At 40.8% G+C, this 21,739-nt stretch overlaps 1 protein-coding gene across 3 annotated transcripts; it reads right to left on the reverse strand.

Annotated features, from left to right (window-relative positions):
* Positions 1-778: 778 nt before the first annotated feature.
* Positions 779-19,574, reverse strand: cdc42ep1a (CDC42 effector protein (Rho GTPase binding) 1a). 3 transcript variants are annotated; one of them, XM_084741342.1, is made up of 5 exons: positions 19,435-19,574; positions 17,140-17,403; positions 9,701-9,811; positions 5,931-6,900; positions 779-1,829 (listed from the first exon to the last, which is right to left on the reverse strand). In XM_084741342.1, exons 4-5 carry the CDS (start codon positions 6,400-6,402, stop codon positions 1,171-1,173), a joined length of 1,131 nt encoding a protein of 376 aa, XP_084597468.1. In that variant the 5' UTR covers positions 6,403-6,900; positions 9,701-9,811; positions 17,140-17,403; positions 19,435-19,574; the 3' UTR covers positions 779-1,170. The 3 variants fall into 3 exon arrangements, with proteins under 3 accessions (XP_084597468.1, XP_084597469.1, XP_084597470.1); XM_084741343.1 differs by lacking the exon at positions 19,435-19,574 and having other exon boundaries at positions 17,140-17,491; XM_084741344.1 differs by lacking the exons at positions 17,140-17,403; positions 19,435-19,574 and adding an exon at positions 14,890-15,284.
* Positions 19,575-21,739: the final 2,165 nt, after the last annotated feature.

The raw sequence follows: 21,739 nt of genomic DNA on the forward strand, positions 1-21,739 counted from the left end.
AGAAACTTCCTATCTTAGTAATTTAAGTTAAGACAGGTAGAGTCTAAGGTACGATTTTATCTCAATTTGGTATTACAGACGCAAATCCTTACTAACTTCATTAATCCTATCTTATCTTAATTCATCCTGTTTTATCTCAGGTGAGGAAATCCCAAATATTCAATCTAAAATTGCTCGTCAACCATGTCTGTTACCTAACAACCAACACTACTTTTCTCATCTCGCTGAGCTTAACGTTATCGTTTGGGTTTTTTGTTATCATTGGATCATATCGAACCATACTTTGAAACATACAAAAAATGGAGCAAAAACAACAACTTCAAGACACATGAGTTAGAGGTTTTGGTAACATCTGTAGAGAAATCAAAAGATCATCTTTTAGGGAAATTTACAACAATGCTAAATCAGGAGATAACAGAAACAGAGTGTGCTAAGATAGCAGACACAGTCTCCACCGTATCTGACGTATGGATTAAACAAGTTAGCAAGCACTACCATTAGCTACTGTCAGCTAACACTACTGGTGGCTAACATTATTGTTAGCTACTGTTAGCAAACACTTCAGTTAGCTAGTTATTAAGGTAGGTGGATAAGTGAAAATTAGATTTTTGAAGTTAGGATAGGAACATTGAACATCTGTTTATCTGTAATGGCTTTTTTTTTACCAAATCATACCTTAACCTTAATTACCATGTGCAAGTCGGAAGTTTCTGTAATACGACCCTGGGACTTTTCCCCTTGTATGTGAGGATGTGTGTAAAGTATAAAGTAACTGACTTTGTAACTTCTACTGAGTGATTTTGTTGTTTTCCTTTGAGACGACATCAACCACATTCTCTGGCACGTCTTCACTTTCCTCGCCTCCTCTTTGCTTCAGTCTTTTTTAAGACATGACCTTTTGAAAAAAGCATTCCCCCTTTCTGTGCTGAGCTCGGAAACTTGCAGCATCAAGTCTTTCACTCCTCTTAGATACATTCAGCAACAATTTTGCATCAAAACTGTACATCCTTGGAGCATGATTGTATAAAAGTAAAGGATCCAATATTAAGGACGCTGGATTCATGTTGTAGTTTTCCTGGTCATCCTGTCAAAAGAGCCAGCCTCGTTGACCATAACAAGATTATAGATGATTGATTTGATTTGAGTTCACACATCTTTGATTTGCTCAGCTCAGACTTTGATTTCATCCTCGTCGTCCATGTAACTGTAGGATATATTCTTCTTGATGCCATAGTGGCGTGCGAGCACATCTGTAGCACTCTGGAACCGCTCACTCTCCATCGCCATCCCCAACCTCACTCGTTCAGGAGACCCCATCACCACATCAGGTACTTTAACAGAAAGCCCAACTCCGTTCACCTCTGACACGCTCCCCTCCTCCTCCCATTCTGCCCCATGCGGACTCTTCCTGCCCCCACAGTCCTCCCTCAGCAGGGAATCCACGTACGAGATAGTAGCTGAGTCCATCTCTGATCCCTCATTGGTCATCCAGCACGCCGACCCCGCCTCCTCTCCCTCCCAGACGTTGCTATGCTCCTCCGGGTGGCCGCCGATCAGGCCGAACACCTCGCTCATGAGGGAGGGGCCAAGGTCAAAAGTGAAGGTGTCCAGGGAGGTGAGGGAGGGGAGGGAGTCAGAGTAGGCGGTGGTTGTGGGTTTGGGTTCAGAGGTCACGATGGAGGTGGTGCAGGTGGATAGGATGGCGTCGGCAGGGTCGGTCAGAGAGCCGCGGTGGACGATGGGGGAGCGGGAAATGGGGAGGGAGATGGAAGGCTGCTGGCGCTCGGAGCGGGAGAGACGAGGCAGAGTGACGAACCCAGACTCCAGACCTGAGGAGGAGACACAGATAATGGCATATGAAGCTCAGGAGGAGACATTTTGTCTAAGTGGTTTGTCTTATGAACCTTTTCAACTGTTTTGTCCAATTTTTAAGGAATTAGATCGACAGTAAATTGTTAGTTTAACATGTACAAAAACCGAGGTAAAAACAACAAGTTAAGGTGGAAGTAGCAGGATTCTGTTTTGCTTGTTCTGATCAGTACTGCACATGCATCTGACACTGCATAAAATGCTGGAGCAGGTGTCAGCAAGCATGCAAGTCTATGCACCGATCTAGTGTCACATAATTTATTAGCCCCAGAATGGGACCCTGCCACTTCCCAGCAGCGTCCAGCAACTGAGTCATACTGTATTGGACTGGATGATAAAGTTCAGCTTTAGGAATCCATATCTGGAAGGAAAAAATGGTATTGGAACATCTTTATAAGATATAGTACAGAAATAATAGTAGTCCTGTAACCACAATTTGTTCCATATACTTCAGTTGCTGTTTACCTTGGGACAAAACCATACTAGCTGTTCCCCATGCTTCCAGTCTCTCTGTGCTAAGCTAAGCTAAGCTAAATAGCTGCTGGCAGTAGCATCATATTTACTTTACAGACATGAGGAGGTGAGTGATCTTCTCATGTAACGATCACCGACAAATTATTTCTTAAAATGTGAGAATTATTCCTTTCAGTGTGTATGGAGAGAGACAAACACCAGAAAGAAACACCAATATCAACTTTAAGGACACAACTGAGCGCAAGGAAATTTTGATCAAAAGGCAGCAACATCTTTAAAAGATCAGACCCAAACCTAAGATTTCAATAGCTGATACGTTTGAAAACAACCCCTAAGTATGATTCAGAATATCATGGAGACACATTCGTAACATGATTTATCCAACAGGGGGCAGTGTAAACCCATCTGACAACATCATGTCTGATGATGAGAAGCCAACAAGCCCCATCCAGCAGAGTGCTGAGTTGTGCAGCTCTGCACACAGTGAATCATCTGCCCGGCTCTGCCAGATCACTTAACAAGTCACACACTCGCAGTGCTGCCTTCATGACCCAAACGGGTAAAATTAGCCTACCACAGCACCTCTCAATGCCAGCCATAAAAGGGCCAAGAGTCTGGAGGTTCTTCATACCAACCAAAGAAAACAGCGTCTGATTTCACAGATTAACGCGCTTTAACCAGAGAGTAAGAAAGACGTAATCAGAGAAACCAGCTAATGGGGGATTTGGTTGGATGAAAGCCTGCAGACTCTCCCATCCATGTGTCTTGAGGAATAATTACTGGCGAGTAAAGTAGCTTCAGTAGCTTAACGCAGCTTCATTTTTGTTGAAGACTTTAGATAAAACACTTATTCTTGATGATCCAAAATGTAATTATATTTCAAGAATTAAAATACTCAGCCAGATGCTCAGATCATTTAAAAGAATAATTTGTTGGGAAATGCTCTTAACTTATTTCTTAGCAAGAATGAGATGAAAAGATTGATACCACTTTTATATCTGTATGTTTGCTAGATCTGACCATTTGACCTGAATGGAACAGGACCTGCATTTACCCTACTATTTCATATCAATATGGCTGGCATGAAAAAGCCAAGCTAGCTGTTTAACATTTCAAATGTTTGTGCTAAGCTAAGCTAACCTTCTAGCTGGGAACTCCCCAAAAACTTGGTATCTCACCCATCCGGGTGTGGTTTTGCAGGACGTAGCAATGCATGCTTTGACGTGCTCTATGACCGCTTCAGCCCATGCTCTAGGTACACACATACAATATGAGATCACTTTATTTAATGCATGTCAGGTATGAAGGCATATTTAGTATAGTATTCATGTTTTCCTAAACGTTATATATTTGGTCTCACACTTTCGTACATGGACATTGGTAGTCTGGATAGTCCATTTGGGCTGGAAGATATTAATCTATATTGATATCAGAATAAAGACCCCATCTGAGTAGATTTTGTTGCTGGACATAATTTAGTCTATCTAAATGTCAATATATTTAATTACCACTATTTAGTTGTAGATACTTCCAGTATGACACTATGATGGACAGTTTGAGATTTCATCTATAGTCTGATAAAAGTAACTTGAAATTCTGTAGGGGAGGTCTACTGTTAGTCATGGTTGCAGCCGTGCCAGCAGTACAGTAAAAATGACCCAATGAAAGCCAACAGAAACACTCATCAGGCACAAGGCATTTGCAGGAGGTAAGAGTTCCCTCCTGGCTGAATGGTGTCAAGCATTTTTACCAAAAATTTAAACTGTTTTGTTGATAGGAGCATGTAAAGAAAAAGTTAGTGATGATGTTAAAAATGACAACGTTAAACGTTAATGTTGAAATTAACTTTCATCTGTGTTGCATTTACAAATAACAAACGCTTTATACACACAAATGCGCACATACACACACACACACACACACACAGTGGAGGTCAGATTGTATGAGCCATGACTGTGGTGTTAATGTGGGTCATTCAAACAGCCTCTCAGACAGCTTGCTGCCAGCTCTGTCTGGATCTCTGTGTGTTATCACTGCAAGCGCTGCTGATAATGAGCCAAGGTGATTCATAAGGACATCTGGGGCAAATCTGTCTTGATTACTGGGTAAGAACTGATGGATGAGTTTCACCGCAGCTCAACAGACGGTCGTAACTTCTGTGCAGTTTCCAGTTAACACCGGTTAACTCATTTGACCTTTGCCCATGTGGTTCACTTTGTTTAGCACCAGTGTCATTTGATTTCAACATCTACCCTTAATCCTAGGGACAATTTTGGGATTTGGTGATGTGCTTTTCTTGATCCTTGCATGACTGAGCAAAAATAGATGACATGACATCATGTCAAGAAACTCCCGTGAAGATAGACGGGACTTTTTCAGTGTTCCAAAACACTGATGGTATAAGTCCCCCAGAATGAAAGAGCAACAGCTTCTTGCTTGTCAATAATTTAAAAGGCAAAAATCCATTGTGAATCAGTTTAATACAAACAGAAGCCTCAACTGACCAGTCAAAATGGATCTTGTCTAATGTTTGTAACAACAATGGAGGTTTTTCGCACATATTAGGCTCTCCATCTGCACATACTGAATACAAAAAGTTTAATTATTATATTAGTATTAATGATTAGTCCACTAATACTAGAAACAGCCAGAATGAGTCACTTGAAACCTGCATTTTTTTGGCCTCCTGGAGACAGCAGAAGGAAGTTGAGAGCACCTGGTAAAGTTAATATGTCAAACTTATTAACACAGAACAACTTAAGCATTCATTTGGAGTCGTGTAATTCAAATATAGTGAGTTAAGCAGAGCCTCTGAAAACTACTGAAATGAGACTGAAACAACAGAACCGTAAACCAAAACATTCGATTAGATTCGATCAACTATCTCCTTCCATGTTTCCTGTATTTAGATATGCTATGTGTTTGGCTTGTCTATGTTGAAAAGAAAAACAAATATTGAAGATGGTTAAAAGATGTTGCTGGGGGACCTGCAAAAGCGACTTACAGTCACATCTTAAGTTAGCTAATGTTAGCACAGTGCTAGCTAACAAGCCACATAATCTGCATCAACCATTAGCTAGCTAATTGAATCTGATAGCTAATCTTAGCAAATATTTAGCTCATTAGCTAATCTAGTTAATTAGCTAGCTAATCTACATCAATCGATAGTTAGCTATTTAGTTAGTCTTTTGCTACCATTAGCAAACTTAAGGTGTTCATACATATGTGATTTTTCTTGGTCCTCCAGCCTCATCTTTTAACCATTTTCAAAATATGTTTTCCTTTTCAACACAGATGAGTTGAGCACATGGTATATCAAAGTACAGGAAACAGGAAAGGAGAAAGTTGACAGAGGTTTCGCCTGATACCAAGGCTGCTCAACTGTTACTGGAGCGTAAAGCAAAAAGAGGCGAAACAAAGGAAATGTCAGTTGGCTTTAAGATGCTAAAAAGCTCTCTATAACTAAGCTTGGGGAGTAATTCCCTGGTTTGTCGCTATGACCAACCCTTTTCATACTTGTTTGATCCACTGTTGATGTAAAAATATTGATTATAGCAGCATTATGCCAAAAATACCACAATACTCACCATAAGAGCTTTTCTTCTCCTCTGGCGTGCTCTGAGAACTGGGGAAGAGCACTTTGGTGGTTGGACTCCCATTAGGCATATCCACATCCAGCCTTGGAAGGGAGATGGCGTTCTTGATGATGGGAGAAATGGCAGGAGGCGGTGGTGACAGATCCTTGGACCCTTCTCTGGGCCTGTTCTCAGAGCCCCGCCTGATTTGACGGAGTGTCCTGGAGAAGAATGCTCCGATCTTGTTGTCAGGGCTGGAGACAGAATCCGTTTCCCCGTTGTTCCCATTGGCTGTGCCTCCATGGTTGCTGAGGAAGGAGGTGTCCCCAAACACATCGCCGCCACGACCTACGTGCATGGTGTGGCGGAAGTCACCCAGAGGAGGGCTGATCATTTCCAGCGTGAGGTCGCCTTTATAGCGGCGCTTGCTGTGGGAGTGTGTGACCAGACCTTTAAGGCCGGACAGCTTTTCCTGAAGATTCATGGTCAAAAGGTGACTGAATATTTCTTGAAAATGGCCTTTAATCCCAATGAATTGAAAAACTGAACTAGTTGAACTTTTCTCCTCTTAGATTTATGCCAAAATCCTTGACAGTTCAGCAGTCCAACGTAAGGACTTAAAAAATTGCTCTGAAAGTTTACTCCAAGAAACCGTGTAATTGCTAAAACTGAAACGCTGAACTCCAGACCTGCAGCGCCAAATAGTTCACTGGAATATTATCTCTGTTTATCATGTGCATGCCAAACTCTGTCCCACTCTTTGTAGCTTGTTGTTATGCATAGCTGGCTGAATTAAACGGACATAAATTGAGGAGAACACTGTGCAGTTGTGTTCCTGGAAGCAGCCGGGCCAGTTGGAGTGGAGTGTGGTCAGGTCGGCTGGTTTCCCCCGCTTTCCTTGGGCTTTGGCTTTGTCGACATCAGCTCAGAAATAGGTCTGAGTCCGGCTGCAAACAGCTCTGCGGTCGCACCATGGAACCATCTATCGAGAGCAAAAACAGGGAAAAAGCATCTATCTTTAAAAAGGAGACTGGGATGTATTTGATTTTGAGGGATGTCGAGAGAAATGCATGACATTTGCAGTTTATTCTGTGGAAGTTGAGATATAGTGAGAGACCACTGCGCTTTACTGCTCTGAAAGCCAAACGTAGTTGTAAAGTAACCTCACTGCATTTTGGACAGATCCATCTTTCCGCAGGTTTTCAGGATTCCACGTTCCAAAGGTCCGCTGGTCTGGAACCATCTAAATTTAGACCACAGTCACTCCTCTGTGCAACAAACCAAAGTCTGCTTCTTATCCATAAAATGGGTGGACTTTCAGGGAATTCCTGCTTCCATTTTGTCCTGCTTTGTCTAGCGTGAAGGTTACACAAAGTTCATTTTGCATTTCGCTGAAAAGACTTATCACGCTTTTAAAGCCGCGGAGCAGACCTCCTCGGACAGTATTAGATTTGTTTATAAACAGGCAAAGTATGCTCGGCGAGATAGGAAGAGATAATGAATATTTACTGATATGACAGTCACTGCTGCTACTTAGCTGCACTGACTGACTGCCTGTGTGTGGAGCCCAGACACTGTCAAAAAGGAAGTAAAAGACTATCAGATGATTAAAAATGGCATACATCAACTAATTATACTATAATTAAATTGTAGTGTGAAAAAATATATTTTCCACATGCAACTAATGCTATTTTTGCATTGTCTGCGTGTTTTTAGGATGAGCAGTGCAGTTGAAGGATTGTGTGGCCAGCTTAAAGCTATATAAAGTGAGCACAAGCCTTTTCAGGTAGCTACCTAGCTGAAGTGAACTTTTGTGCAGGTAGTGTTAAAAAAGTCATACTGCTGGAGTTGTACCAGAGATGTGGACTCAAGTCATATGACTTGGACTAAGACTCAAGTCACAAATTTGATGCTTTAGCCTCAACTTGACAAAATCAACACAGACTTGCAACTCTACTTGGACTTTAACACCAGTGACGCCTGACTTCACTGGTGTCGCTTCACTTTATTTCATGAATAAGTTTGAGTTATGTTACTGAGCTCCACTACTGAGTTCCAGGTGCGAAAAATTATACCAAAGACAATTTTGTTTGTGTACAAAAACTGAGCATTACTATACAAACTCTTGTAACAGTGGCTAAAGCATTCTGGCTAACTCTAACAAAGCAGGCTAGCTAACATAAATTATGATTCTCAGACACCATATTTATGTCTCCATATTATTTTTCATTAGTTGCAACATTGTGCAGCTCCTGTCTTTTTCATCACCTGACTGGAGGTTAAAGAAAAAATACAAAGCTTTATATTTATTTTTACACTCCATTTTGATTGTATGACTAATAGTATTATTAATTCATGTATTGAATTATATTTTCGACCTGACTGACAGCCTTTTACTGCCTTTCATTGGTTTTGGAGTTTCATCCCTCCAAAAGTCTGTAAGTCTGTAATGAAGGCAGACAAAAAATTGGCCTTTTCTCATGTGTTGTTCTTTGCCAGCAGAGTAATGGATATCCAATTCTAAAATATTTTGATAGCATAAGGCAGCCCTGACAAGGACCTCTGGTTCTCTTTAAAAGCTTTCCACTGCAGCAGCTAAACGTCGGCGGGCCTCCCACGCATGCACGGCCCCGTCTGGCTTCATTAATGACCTGCTATGGTTCAAGGGATGGGGATTGCGTCAGGTCCAAGGCAGCCCTTCTAATTTGCTGCTGACCGCAGTCCCAGGCCCTCCGCTCCACTTCCCCTGGCTGGCGTTTTAAGAGGGGCATCTGGGAGCGGAGAGGGAGGAAACACGCCACATACCAGCACCGAGCACAGCCATATCAAGGCTCACAAAGGGACACCAGGGACCAGTATAACCGAGGTGTGATGTCAAATCTAATACGGCGTGAGCCTGCAGGGACCTTGTGCACGTTCCCATGAACCACGCTGAAGTGACAGGCCGCCGCTCTGGTTACTCCCCAGTGACAGACAGCGGTCACAGACACAATGGCACTATGGGCTTCCCAATAAGGGCAAAGTTTAATGATAATGATAAATTGCCTGTAAAATTAGCTTTTTTCACTGAGACCAGAGCAGTCTTGTGAGATTTGCAAAGTGTAATGTGTGCACACTACATGTGGTAGTATATTATTTATTTAAAAATGTATTATTGTATTGTAATGCAGCTAAATAAGCCCCTTTTTTCTGTACTTATAATGGAATGCAGTTACCCTCTTTTGTATCCTAATTACGTAATCCCGTTACATGTCATCCGTTACTCCCCAAGTCTGGTTATATCAAGGTTTAACAAGAAAAACCTCAGTCTAATGGATAACCTGCAGTATTACAGGAATGCACACAAGGCCATTAATTACTCTGACTGTGTGTTTACGGAAAGCTCGGGTGTTTTGTCTTTGCCTGTAATCCCGTTAAAGACCTTTGACCACAGCTCTGAGGGGGTCGCTCCCTCCGAAACCTCTTATGTATCTGGACCCTCCAGGCAAAGCTCATTTTATCTGCACATATGTTTCTATCCTACTGAACTGTCCTTCCCTCCTCTCTGTGATCCTTCTCTGCACTTGCTCCTCTGTTTCCTGAGTTACACAAATACAGCAGCCAGCACCCTCAGGCGTCAGATAAAATGGCCTGGAATACACCGCAAAGACAAAAACCCCAATATTTTGAGTCCTTAGAAGGTAATAAGTTTAACGCTATAATCCCAGTAGCAGCCCGCCTGCCTGCGTCTTGGATATCAGAAAAAAATATGGGACCTCCCGACAGGAGGGACTTGGACGTACCCTGGATTATCCTCTAATCCTTCATCTCCTCCGTTATCCCCGTAGGGCGCCTCTTTTTGGGCAAGGCCTGGCTCCTACCGCCCTGGTCGGCTGCTCCACTGGCTCTGATTTCTGTCAGAGAAGAAATAAAATACAAAATGAGTTTGAGGGAGGGAGAGAGAGAGTCCATTGGAAGTGAAGCGAGGCTTGGTGAGAAGTGATGGAAGGAAGCAGGGGATGAAAAAAAATTAAGTTTCATTTTCACCAAAAGGAGTGAAGGGGGAGGATGGCAAATCTTGGCAGAAATAGAGAGGACGGGGATGAATGGAGGAAAGGTCAGATGAGGAGAAGAAATGAGGGGAATAAGATGTGAGAGGAGGACCTTGGAGAAAAGAAAAGATACAGGCTGAGGAAAAAATATCACGACTAAGACATAAAAGACCCAGTAAGATTTCAGTGAATGAAATCAGAGAAATATGCAGTTTAGAAACAGATATTATCATCATTATTGTCACTAATAAGCATCACAATCTTATCTTCTGAACATTTTTAGCTCTACTAGCAGCAACTCAAAGTATTCGATTAATTGATATTCAATATGTGGTTCCCAGAGGATGAATCCTAATGACTTCAGCAATCTGCTGGCTTTTCCTCTAGTGTGACCGTGAGGTTGACATTTGTCTTTTTTGGTGAATTATCTCAACAGCTTTTGAATGGATTGCCATGAAATTACACAAATTTATGTGACCCACAGGATGAACTATAATAGTTTTGTTGATCCCATAACTTTTCCTCTCACACCATGATCAGATGCAATAGTCTGCTTTATGACCAAATGCCTGAGGAGCCAGTAAAATCCCCATCAGCCACAAATATTTTATAGTAATTAGCAAATGTCACCATGCTAAAGACAAAATTATTCAGCTGCATCTACGAGAACACAAGGCTCTGCATGACTTATATTTTGTCATTAGAGGGTGCACACCTAGGCTCTGTATCAAGCCTGCAAGAGGTGTTGCATGCTTTGAAGCAATAATAAGCGAAGGCCTGCATGCATGCTCCGTATGGACATCCAGGTACGTCCAATTTGTTGTGACCGTGCAGACTTGTCCAGGGCTCAGACAAGGCTACAGAAAAAAAACATCTGCGCATGTGCAGAATGCTTCCTCAAAACCAACTGTAGACAGCTCTCATAAACAGAACCACTATGTGTCCATGGTGTCCACAGCTGTCCCTGCATGTCCGTTTTGTTAGTATGCTCATGGTACATGCGTATTAGCATGTTGCCATAAGCATTTGACTAAAAGCACTGCGCAAAACCAGTGTGACTGCAGACTCAGTCTTGTTATCGTACCTTTTGTCTCGTAGAGTCTTGCGACTTTTGTCACCTGTCAATTTTATTGGGTTTGGGGACTTTTTTAAATCAATGCATGGTTTTGTTTTCACCCTGACATTTTTGTTATTCTAACAGTTGTGTATTGGATTTCTGCTCTGAAGTGTTTTCATGACAATAAACTTACACCTGCATCATTCTTGCTCTATCAGGAGTGTAATCTGGGAACCCTTCGGCTATTGTCCGAGGGCGATCTAGCCTCTGGGGCAATGGCCAATGTTTCGTGGCCTCAAGTGTAGCCAGCGGATATCCAAGCCAAGACTTCCTTTTTCCATGCGCCCATCATTGTTTACAGTTGAAATAGAAACTTGAGTCATGAGAATGGAGTTTAAGGCTAATCTCTATAAAAAGATATCCGCATATGATTGAATAAAAAGCTAAATCATCATCAGACCATAGCGAACGGGTTCCTAGGTCGCATTTTGGCCCAAGATGCCCACTTTTGCGCTTCATATGGACTGTCAACTTGCATGCAAACAAAACTAAAGACAGAAACCGGAATGCTTCCGAATACAAACTCTTATAATATCTTCTTTAAATATTCTTCATATTCATATGCTTACATCTGTTTATGGAGATGTCTGGCACTGACATGAATGCTGTACTAGACAGATCTAAACAGACCTCCAAAGGTGGTGAGAGATAACTGTATGAAAACTGTTGAAATGAGACATCAGTAGGCTAGACTCAATCAGTGTTGGTGGGAAAACATTTTTCTTTTACAACCCCAGTTGAAAGACTTAAAATGGGAGCATTTCTACATTAAAACTTCTACTCAGTTCATTTTTTTTGCTGCAGCTTTTTAGTTGCTTTCTTTGGGCAACTCACCATTCAGGGGATTTCGGCGCATTCATACATCACAGACAGGCTCAATAAAATATTTCCATGTCACTATGTACAGTATTTGCTTGAGGTGGCTTCGCTGGATATAAACCAGAATAACCACAGTCTAATAGGAGCCGTGTGTGTTGTGTGTTGTGTGTGTGTACGAACACATTCCTGAGCAGAGCATCGGTCGGTGGAGTCTTTCTCTCGATTACGACCATCAAACATCCCTCTTCTCAACCTCAGCCCTGATTGAAACCACGTTTTGCTCTAAACCATCTTTTTTTTTCTTTCATTCTCTTTCTTTCTCTTTCTGCTTGTCTCAATTCTTTCCTTCTCATTTCTTTTCCATTCTTGCCCTCTAATATTTCATTTCTTCTCTTTAACTGTCTCTTTTATCCTCTCTTTCTTCCTTTCCCCTCCCTTTATTCTGAATCTTTTTTGCTCTTTGTTTATTCCTCCTCAATCTCTTTCCCTCTTTTTTTTCTGTCCCCTAATTGCTCTCTTCTTCTCTCCCTTTCATTTCTTTTCTTTGCCTCTCTTTGAGTGTCTTGACTGACTTAAGGAAGGCTGGAACAGCTGCTGGGCCCACACAGGCACACACGCACCCATTAATCTCTATTTCTGATGACTTTAACTCCAAAATGTTTACTCTGCTGTAGTTTGTCTTGAGTAAAATCAGCAATGGACTTTGTGTTTCACTGTAGGTCTTGCCCTCCCTCCTCTGGCCCTCTCTTCTCATGTCCTTCAGTCACTAACCCCACTAACCAGGTGAACAAACATACAAGATAAGGCTGCATTTTTCAGGCTCACCCTTTGACTTTCAATTATGTTCCTATTTTCACCGTCCATGCTCAGTCTGAATCCAAGCAAAACACAGCTACACTTCCTCCTCAGCCAAGAAAACATTTTCATGCTTCAACAAATATCCATACTCTCCGAGGCTCCCTACTTCCTGTATCTGCTGGGACTGGCAGTCCCAATTTGCCCTCTTTGTTGCCTTTCTTTTAGGGTTTATATCTCTTCTGTGCTCATACATAAATTTGTCTTTTCTTCTCCCTGTCTTCTGCTCACACATGCATATTCCCTCTCTTTCTGTTTGACATTTGCCATATTACATATTCAAGTTTTAAAGTGCTCAGTTTACCTGGCCACCACAAAGCAGTGACAAGTTTTGTTTTATTTTAATGCAAGATGTCCAACTCTGTATATACCATGACCATAACTCTTTAAAGGAATAGTCTGATGTTTTGGAAAATAAACTCAATGCTTTCTTGCTGATAGCTGATGAGAGGATTTATACCAGGATAGGGTAGGGGGATAGGTTACGTTTAATCAGTCTGTCATTTTATCAGGATGATTATCTGACATTTTAAGATAATTGGCATTAGCCAATTCCTTGTCTTTCTGGTTGCTGTGGAAAAACTTTTGCTCTTCACCTTACAAGTTTAGGGAATGTGGTGTTTGTTTCGAGCCCTGCACTGTAACTCTCTTGCATCCTGCTGTAAAAGTTTTCCTCAGTCACCATTGTCTTTTTTAAATGTTTCTCCTAACCCAAATGACTGTTAGGCTAGTGTTAAATATATATTCTGTTATACTGTCTAGCATAATGCAGTTGAATGACGTCGCTTCTGACATTCTGCACCCTGCTCTCCCTTAACTATCAGTCATGTTCTGAAAACTACAGCATAACCCAATGTTAATTTCTATTTTATTGAATAATCAAGTACCACTCTCGTATCTATATGAAAAATGAGGCTAGCCATCAGCTGCTTAGCTTAGCACAAAAACAGAAAAAGGGGAAAACAAGATCAAAGGGGTCAATAGTGCTAAAATATTAAGGTATATAAGGTGATGGCTGACAGATTTGGTTGCATTTGGAACTGAGTAAGCTAGCTATTTCCCCATGTTTCTACCCCTTGTGCTATGCTAGGCTAACCACCTCCTGGCAGTAGCTGCACATATTCCCAACATGTCAAACTCAAATTTAACAGATCCTTGTTAAAAACTGTTATTTGCTTATGTTAAAAAAGAGATATCAGCTAATGTTTTGTTATTTATTATTATTTTATTTTACACTGAACAGTATCTATTGGGCTCTAATAGACACAAATCATCCAAATATCCCTCATGGTGCCACATGTTGAATTTTATGCATTTGTCATTGTGAGCGATGATAAGCAGTTGGCACAAGTTCCAAAATTTTAAAGGACCAGTGTGTAGGATTTAGTGGCATCTAGCAGATTTTGCCAATACATCCATCCAAATCGTACAGACTGGACCTTTTAGAAATTTTGCTCTGGTATAATGATAGTTTGCTACTATTCCTCAACATGAAGCCTTGGACAAACTGAATTTGCTGCCTATGTTCTTATCATTTCCACCAGCAGCACAAAAATATCATGTCATATTGAAGTTTCACATTGTCTGGTTTCGGGAGGAACAAGGAATGGTGGAGACCAGCCAGAGCGGGAGAAAAACTTTACAATCGTCCACATCAATCATCATCTGAAAAGTTCGCATGCAGTCAAGGTTTGGACAGCAGCCAGTCAGCAAACAGACCTCAGCCTATCCCTGTTTTTCAAACTTAAATGTCATGGTGGCTTGGTCAAGAAATGACCTCTTTTTTTCACCCACACATTCCACTAAAATTTGCTTCCTAAAATATTTTAAGTGAGTTTCAAACTACTATAATAACTACTTTAAATTTGGGAACTTTTGCTCACACAACTGACAGCAGTGACCAGCTGGCTGCTGATGGACAAGTCAACCGGTGTCAGTCTCTTAAAAACTTGATGTCTTTCTTTACATGAGGGTTGTTGTTGTTGTTCTTAAAGATGAGTGAGCTGTGACCATTTGGCGACGACAGACCATGATGGAGCACGTTTCCCCAACATCATCATGTGAGGCAAAATAAGAAAAAGGGGGAAAAAAAAAGTGGAGAACCCTGCGGTGTGAAAGCAAATACAGCAGCCGGATTCAGAGTTCGCACCTCTGCTATTGACCCTTTCCTGGTTGGTTGCGTCAATGACGCCCAAAGGTCATAAAGGGTCCCCCTCAGAGGAATGTAGAGCTCAGGTAAAAAAAGAAAAAAAAAGATGAGGAATAGTCTGGAAAACCCACAGGGAAGGTCTGCACTCATTTACTTAATCAAATGCTTTGAAAAGTACTGTATCATTAGTGTAAATCATATGAAGGGAATGTACAGGAAACATATTACATGCATATGTTATTCATCTGCGGCTGGCTGAGCTGAGTGCATACATGAGACCAACATAGAAAAATCAAAGGATGTAGTTGAGGTGGATATTCTGTACGCCTACTCTGGGAAGACTCCAGTTAAACATGCACTGTAAATATAAACTATTTGTTTTAACTCAAAAGTTGACTGAATTTAAAAGGACAAGTTGGGGAAGTTTTGTAATGATTCAAAACAAACTTTTCTAGCTGTTTTTGAGAAAACGTGTTCAATAAGCTAAACATATTACGTAGAACCAACAACAGATCAGCTGAACATGCACTGTAAATATAAACAGTTTCTTTTAACTTAAAAAAGTTAGTGTCAGGGCCGCCTTCAAATTTTAAGATGACCGAATTTAAAAAGACAACTTGAGGTATTTTGTAATGATTCAAAACAAATACATTTTTCTAGTCAAATAAACTTGATACTAAGTCAGTTGTACTTGAGAAAATGTGTTCAGTAAGTTTAAAATATTAAGTTGAACAAACAAATCTTCAGCCAGATTCATGAACATTACAGACAAATATAATTTGATTTTACATTTTCTCAGTTTGAAACTTCAAACTATGAAACAAAGAAGGGTCTCAGGAGAGAACTCCCAAACAATGCATGCTGGGAAGTCTGCTAATATGCAGATTATATTTCTTTAGAAATTTAATATAATGAGTTGATTGAAATCTGTACCGTATATTCATTCGTAAATAAATAAAACGTATTCATGTATATATATGTTAAGTTAATGAGAAAATATGAGTATATTCAACCAAACTCCTGTATGTTTTCTTTTACAGTGTGAAAAGTCACATTGTGCAGATCCACAGTCAGTAAGACTGAATTCATCACTGCACGTTGTTGTAATTGGATTTTGTGTTATTATCAATGAAGCAGGCCGGCTTTTTATTGATCAGCAATGTGCTTGTTCGTTTATTGTCAGGCCAACGAGCTCTTCAATCAATATTAGTGTGAGTGTGTGTGTGTGTGTGTGTGGTATTTCACATGGTGGCCTCCCTCGTGGCTCGCTGGCAGGTTGAAGGGGTCAGAAGGCCACTGCCCCCAAATTGTAACGAGTCCAACACTGTGCTGCCTGTTTGTCTCCATAATTAAAACACCTCAAGGGCACCAACTTCAACTTCACCATGTCATGTTCCATGAAATCAGAGTACATCTTGGTAATGACAGCGACATGCATGAAAAATGACGGGCTATGTCATGTAACTGCTGTAATTACAAGGCAGGGTGATAAGAAATCAGAGCAGCGGTGAGAGTTTATTCTGACCAGGGTCGCAGTGGGGAAATAGTAATGATATACTGCTGCTGCTGCTGAATATAAATATGTTACGGAGCGGATTGAGTTTCATGTCAGACATCTGAGAAAAGGCTCTCACACAAGACTAAAACAACTAACACACCAGCATGAACAGCACGTCTGATAACAGCTTGGTTTCTGTCAACATTTTTACAAGTCTTAATGGTATTACCTTATCTGAAACTCAGCCTAATATGTTTGCTTTTTTTCCCTGTGGTCAGCAGGAAGCTTTTTCTCTCCACTCACTTTTTAATTCATGGATGTTTTCAGTAGAAAAAACTTAGCTAATAATTAATCACATTATATGCAGCTAACAATTATATCTCAGTTGTTTGTTCTCTTTAGAGTTATTCCCTCTCTGTACAGTAAATATTGGAGAAAATAAAACAAATATCACAGAAAAACTCAAAGCATTTATAAGAATGTTATATAAATGTGGAATATTAGGAGTATTATAGGATACATATACAGTATAATACCCACAATGAATAAATTACATCGCACAGATAAAAGTCTTAATATGCACCAAAAAGTTAAATAAACTTGCTGCAAGTACACTCCCAGGTCTTTACTTGAATGTTATATGAAATAAAAGTGCGTTTAAGTCTCCGTGAACTTGTCACTGATTATTACAGACTCATTGTGTGACTTTTTTTTTTTTAAGAGCGTTAATGTTGAATTGAATGTAAACTCACCAGAGGAAACTGCGACACGATGAATATGACACCGTATGACTCCGGTTTGATTACTTTTCCAACAGAAACGGCGCGTTTCGGGTTCGTGCGGTCCGAGTGAGCCGGTGGTGCAGCCGGACCGTCCCGCTGGTGCGCCTGGTGTGCGGAGCGGGGCAGCGCGGAGGATGAGGAAAGGGGCGGGGCCGTGGATCAAATACCGATGAGACCATCAGAGGGCCACACCGGGAGCTCCCACACACCGCTTCACGTCAATGTGATGTCTCTCTACAACAGGACAACAACCCACTGTCAACACGATTTGGAGCCATCAGTACGCATGAAGGGAAATCAAGCAGCCAAACTAGGGGGCGCTGTAACATGACCTTCACATCAAACTTGTACAGTTTTTTCAGAAATCTGACATTTAGAAAGATATATATATAAAAAAAAAGGTGAAATAAACCTCCATGTTTTTCATAAGTCAGAGTGAAGAAGTCTGTCAAGTGCTAATCATCAGACTTTCAGCTGAGTATCTGCTGATGTTCATCCAGAGGGAAACACATAATTATGAAATTGTTTCATCATGACTCAGTTTGCCTTAATGTGAAATAACTGACCACATGTTAATGGGAATTTCAACCACATCTAATGACGACTCTGACCTTCTCGGAAAGCCTTTATTGCCTCAAACTAACAGAAACACCAGCCAGCTTTTTTTTTTAAGATAATCAACCATCTGTTAACAGTAATATGAGCAGTTATACTTTTTAAAGGAACAGTTTGACATATTGGGAAAGGTGTTATTTTTTTGTTGAGAGTTACACAAAAAGATTGACTTGTAGCTTAACATGAACACTAGAAATGGAGAAACAACTAGTCTGGCACCTGCCGAAAGGTAACAAATGCTATCCATAATCACATACTATACGTTATGTATGAAAATGTGTGCTATTGTTCAACACACTTTTGTGTAAATAAACAATAGTGTGTATCGTTTTGGACACGCTGCTCAGAGCCTCAAATTCATTTAAAAAATATATTATCTACGCCTAGCAAAGTGAAAACTTTCTAACTAAATTTAAGCCTTTTCGACTCCTGCCTTGGTCGCTGTCTTGCCTTTGTCTGTTACGTTGTTGTTTTCACCGCTGCATTTCATTGTGGGATATTTATGCTGGCATAGTGTCCAGTGCTTTCATTCTTTAGTATTTCTAATATTTCACTAATAACTGACGAACATCTCATTTGTGTCTCATGTTTACAAAAACTTAAGTACATGAAAAGTTGTAGCTTTCTCCGTTTCCAGTCTGAACACTAAGCTTTATCATTCTGTACTTTCCCAGTTGTGTTCCTTGTGTTTTCAAATTTCGGTCAAAGTACATATGTTTTAGTGTCTAAATGCTATTTTCTCAAGCTCTTCTAAAACTGTTGTCCCGCATGACCTGACGTAGGTTTCTGTCTGATGACACTGCTACATATAATCCCCCCAGGTGGAGCACTCTAGCTTACATCAGTGCTTTTCGCTAACGGCTGAGTAAGCGTTTCTGTTTCAAAAACCTGGAAAAGAATGCAAATGGAGTTGCACTTCAATTATCAGAAGTATTAGTGATATCAATCTTATCATTTGCCTCTCTGCAAGAAAGCAAATACATTGTTCCTACAATGTTTAACCGTTACGTTGCATATGCCATTGCTATTGCAAATAATAGCTCTAATACATGGGGGGATATAATGATGTACATAGTTTTTGTGTTTTAAAAGCTGTTAGATGTCCAAGTTTTCCTCACAATGGAGGCTGAAAACTGTACTTTGGGTAGCTTTACATGTTGCCATGTAACTGTAACTGAAAACTGAACTGAAATCCCTTTAAAGCCTGAACAAAATGACGTCAGTCTTCTCGTGTTGTGATGATTCAACCAAAGGAAACCAGATCAAGAGTTGAGTCACTGGACAAATGACTTACTAACCGCTGTTTATGACAAGGTTTGTATTTTGTTCTTAAGTGTCCATACATGAAACAAACAGAAAATCTGCAGCATTTCCATCAGAGGGATTTGTTGATTTTCCTGTGTTGCAGATCCATTTTGAGACTCACGCTGATGAGGTAAGTAGAGTTTTACACACAAATCACAGCAGGTTCAGCTTTAAACTTCAGTTAAATTAACTGCTCCATGACGGGCCGCTGCAGAACTTCACCCAACACTCAGAGAACAACAGCCGTCAGAAGTGTAGCCCCATAAAGTGCACATGCCAGTGGTCCCACGCTGACCTGTCCAACAGGAAACAGAGCCTTATCAACAGGAACAGAAGCATCCTCACCCTGTCCTCAAAGGCCTCCAACAGGTCTGTCTGTCGTTAAAGCTCCGAGGTGGCCTGTGAGTCTGCAGGCGTACAACACGACCGATCACACCGCGGCCACATGCCACCTCTTAGTGCTACACTTCCCTGCTGCCCCCACACCCATGGTACCACACACACACACACACACACACACACACACACACACACACACACACACACACACACACACATGCGTACAAGCTCACACGTAGGCAGGCGGAAGTAAACACAATCACACACAATCGGGAAAACCACCATCCCTCACTGTGTCAGACAACACCCTTCCTCATTTCACCAGGCTTACGTTGCACTCTGTTTATTCACGTTGTCAAAGATTTTAAAAAGACATATTTTGTTTGGGTGGTTACATTTTCAGTTAATGCATTTTGAAAAATCCACCTTTTTTACTGGACGTTTCATAATGAATCCAGTATACTTCTACCTGATTGGCTGACATCACTAATGTATTACTGAAATCCGTCCAATCAGGACACTTTGCTGCATTTGAACTAGAACATGTACAATCAGTAGGTTTACCTTACACTCTTAGAAATGAGGTTTCCAAAAATGTTCTCCGTGAAGGGCTGGGGTTCTACCAGGAACCATTTGCTTCTGAAGAACCCTTTTTTTTTTGAGAATGGGTTTGTCAAAGGTTCTTTGTAAGACTAAGGGTTCCATTAAGAACTGTTTTTCCCTTTTGGAAGAAAGAACTCATGGATTGTTGAAATTCTAGAAAATTCTTCTAGCATTTTTCATACCATAATATAAAAGGGTTCTCTGTGGTTCTAGATAAAGCCCTCAGAATATAAAAAGGTTCTTGGTACAAGCCCCTGAGTGTGTTCTTGATGCAACCCATGGAAAAAGTTCTCAATAGAACTCCCTGGGTGTGTTCTTACTGAATCCCATTAAATACAAAAGAGTTCTCAGTAGAACCCCCGTGGGCGGGTTCTAGATAAAAGCCTTAGAATATAAAGAGGTTCTTATTCAAACCCCCTAGGTGTGCTGTTGTCGGTACCCTTAAAAGGTAGGAAGGTTCAGGATAGAACCCCCAGAGAGAGTTCTGGGTGGAATCATTCCACTGTAGTAGGGATCTCTGTAGAACCTCTCATAGGGGTTTCTGGATGAAACTGTTAACAGATGGTTCTAGGTATAACGCTTTATGTCTGTTGTCTACGTAGAACTCTCCAAGTGAAATCTTTATAAAAGGTTATAACAGGAACCAAACAGGGTTCTCTTATGGGGACAAGCAAAAGAACCCTTTATGGTTTACACCTTCATTTCTAAGAGGTCTCAAAGTCCATCTCTTCATTCCTCATCTTGTCTTTCCCTCATGAACAATATCTCATTTTATTTGGACTTTGATGAAACTTTAAGGAATGTGTTGTTTGTCTGTCTTGGTATTTTCAAAATGAGTATGTTTGCTTGTTACTGATTGGTCCAGACAGCTTGCTTTTTTTGCGACAACAGGTTTACTTGTCAGCCAATCAGGATTCACTCCAATTGTATTCAGCATGACTCATTTAATTGTTGAACCCACCTGATCATTAGAGAATCAGGTGATTCATAGTTTGTTTAGGAGCTGAATGTCCTTTACGCACTGTTTAATACACATCTCTAATCTGTATACACAGTACTGGAGGCATATAAAGGATTAGTGTGTGTGTGTGTGTGTGTGTGTGTGTGTGTGTGTGTGTGTGTGTGTGTGTGTGTGTGTGTGTGTGCATTCCATGCCCGTGTGTGTCAAACAGCATGTCTGTATTTGGTCTGTCTTGTCTCCAGCTGCCACCTATGCCCACACTTCCCGGGCATGAAGTGGTGGTGCAGCCGCTCTTCCTCTGCTGCAGCTTCAACAGACATTCATTTAACACCGCCAGCAACGGTTCTTTCACCACATTCACAAGGTGACATTCATTTTAGATGTTTGTTGACCAAATCTCCAGAATTTATGGCGCATGTGGCAAAGAAGTTGGCACCATGTTTACAGTCAGAATGAACAAGCTCTTTTTCTCACAGAAAACCACATTTTTGTACTGGTTTACATAATTTCATGCTCATTCCTTATGATAGCCACTAGCTAACATAATGCACAGAATGCAACCAATCAGCCAACTATCTTGTCTAGTTTAAATTATAGGATTGGTGATTCTATATTTCTCTTAAAGTCAACAAATGTCCAAAACCTAGCACAGTAAAAACACATCGAGCCACACTGTCAGTGTGTCACTTCCATCATGTGTTTTTTTTTATAACCCAACAATCCAAACCACATTCTATTCATGACCCT

This window comes from Lutjanus erythropterus, chromosome 17, assembly GCF_056507025.1.
Source record: "Lutjanus erythropterus isolate fLutEry1 chromosome 17, fLutEry1.hap2, whole genome shotgun sequence".
Classification (NCBI taxonomy): domain Eukaryota; kingdom Metazoa; phylum Chordata; class Actinopteri; order Lutjaniformes; family Lutjanidae; genus Lutjanus; species Lutjanus erythropterus.

Coding starts and splice junctions, on each gene's coding strand:
- cdc42ep1a (XM_084741342.1), bottom strand. CDS start 6,402: ATGAATCTTCAGGAAAAGCTGTCCGGCCTTAAAGGTCTGGTCACACAC. Junction 1,830..5,930: donor GGAGAAGAAAAGCTCTTATG/GTGAGTATTGTG, acceptor TCTCCTCCTCAG/GTCTGGAGTCTGGGTTCGTC.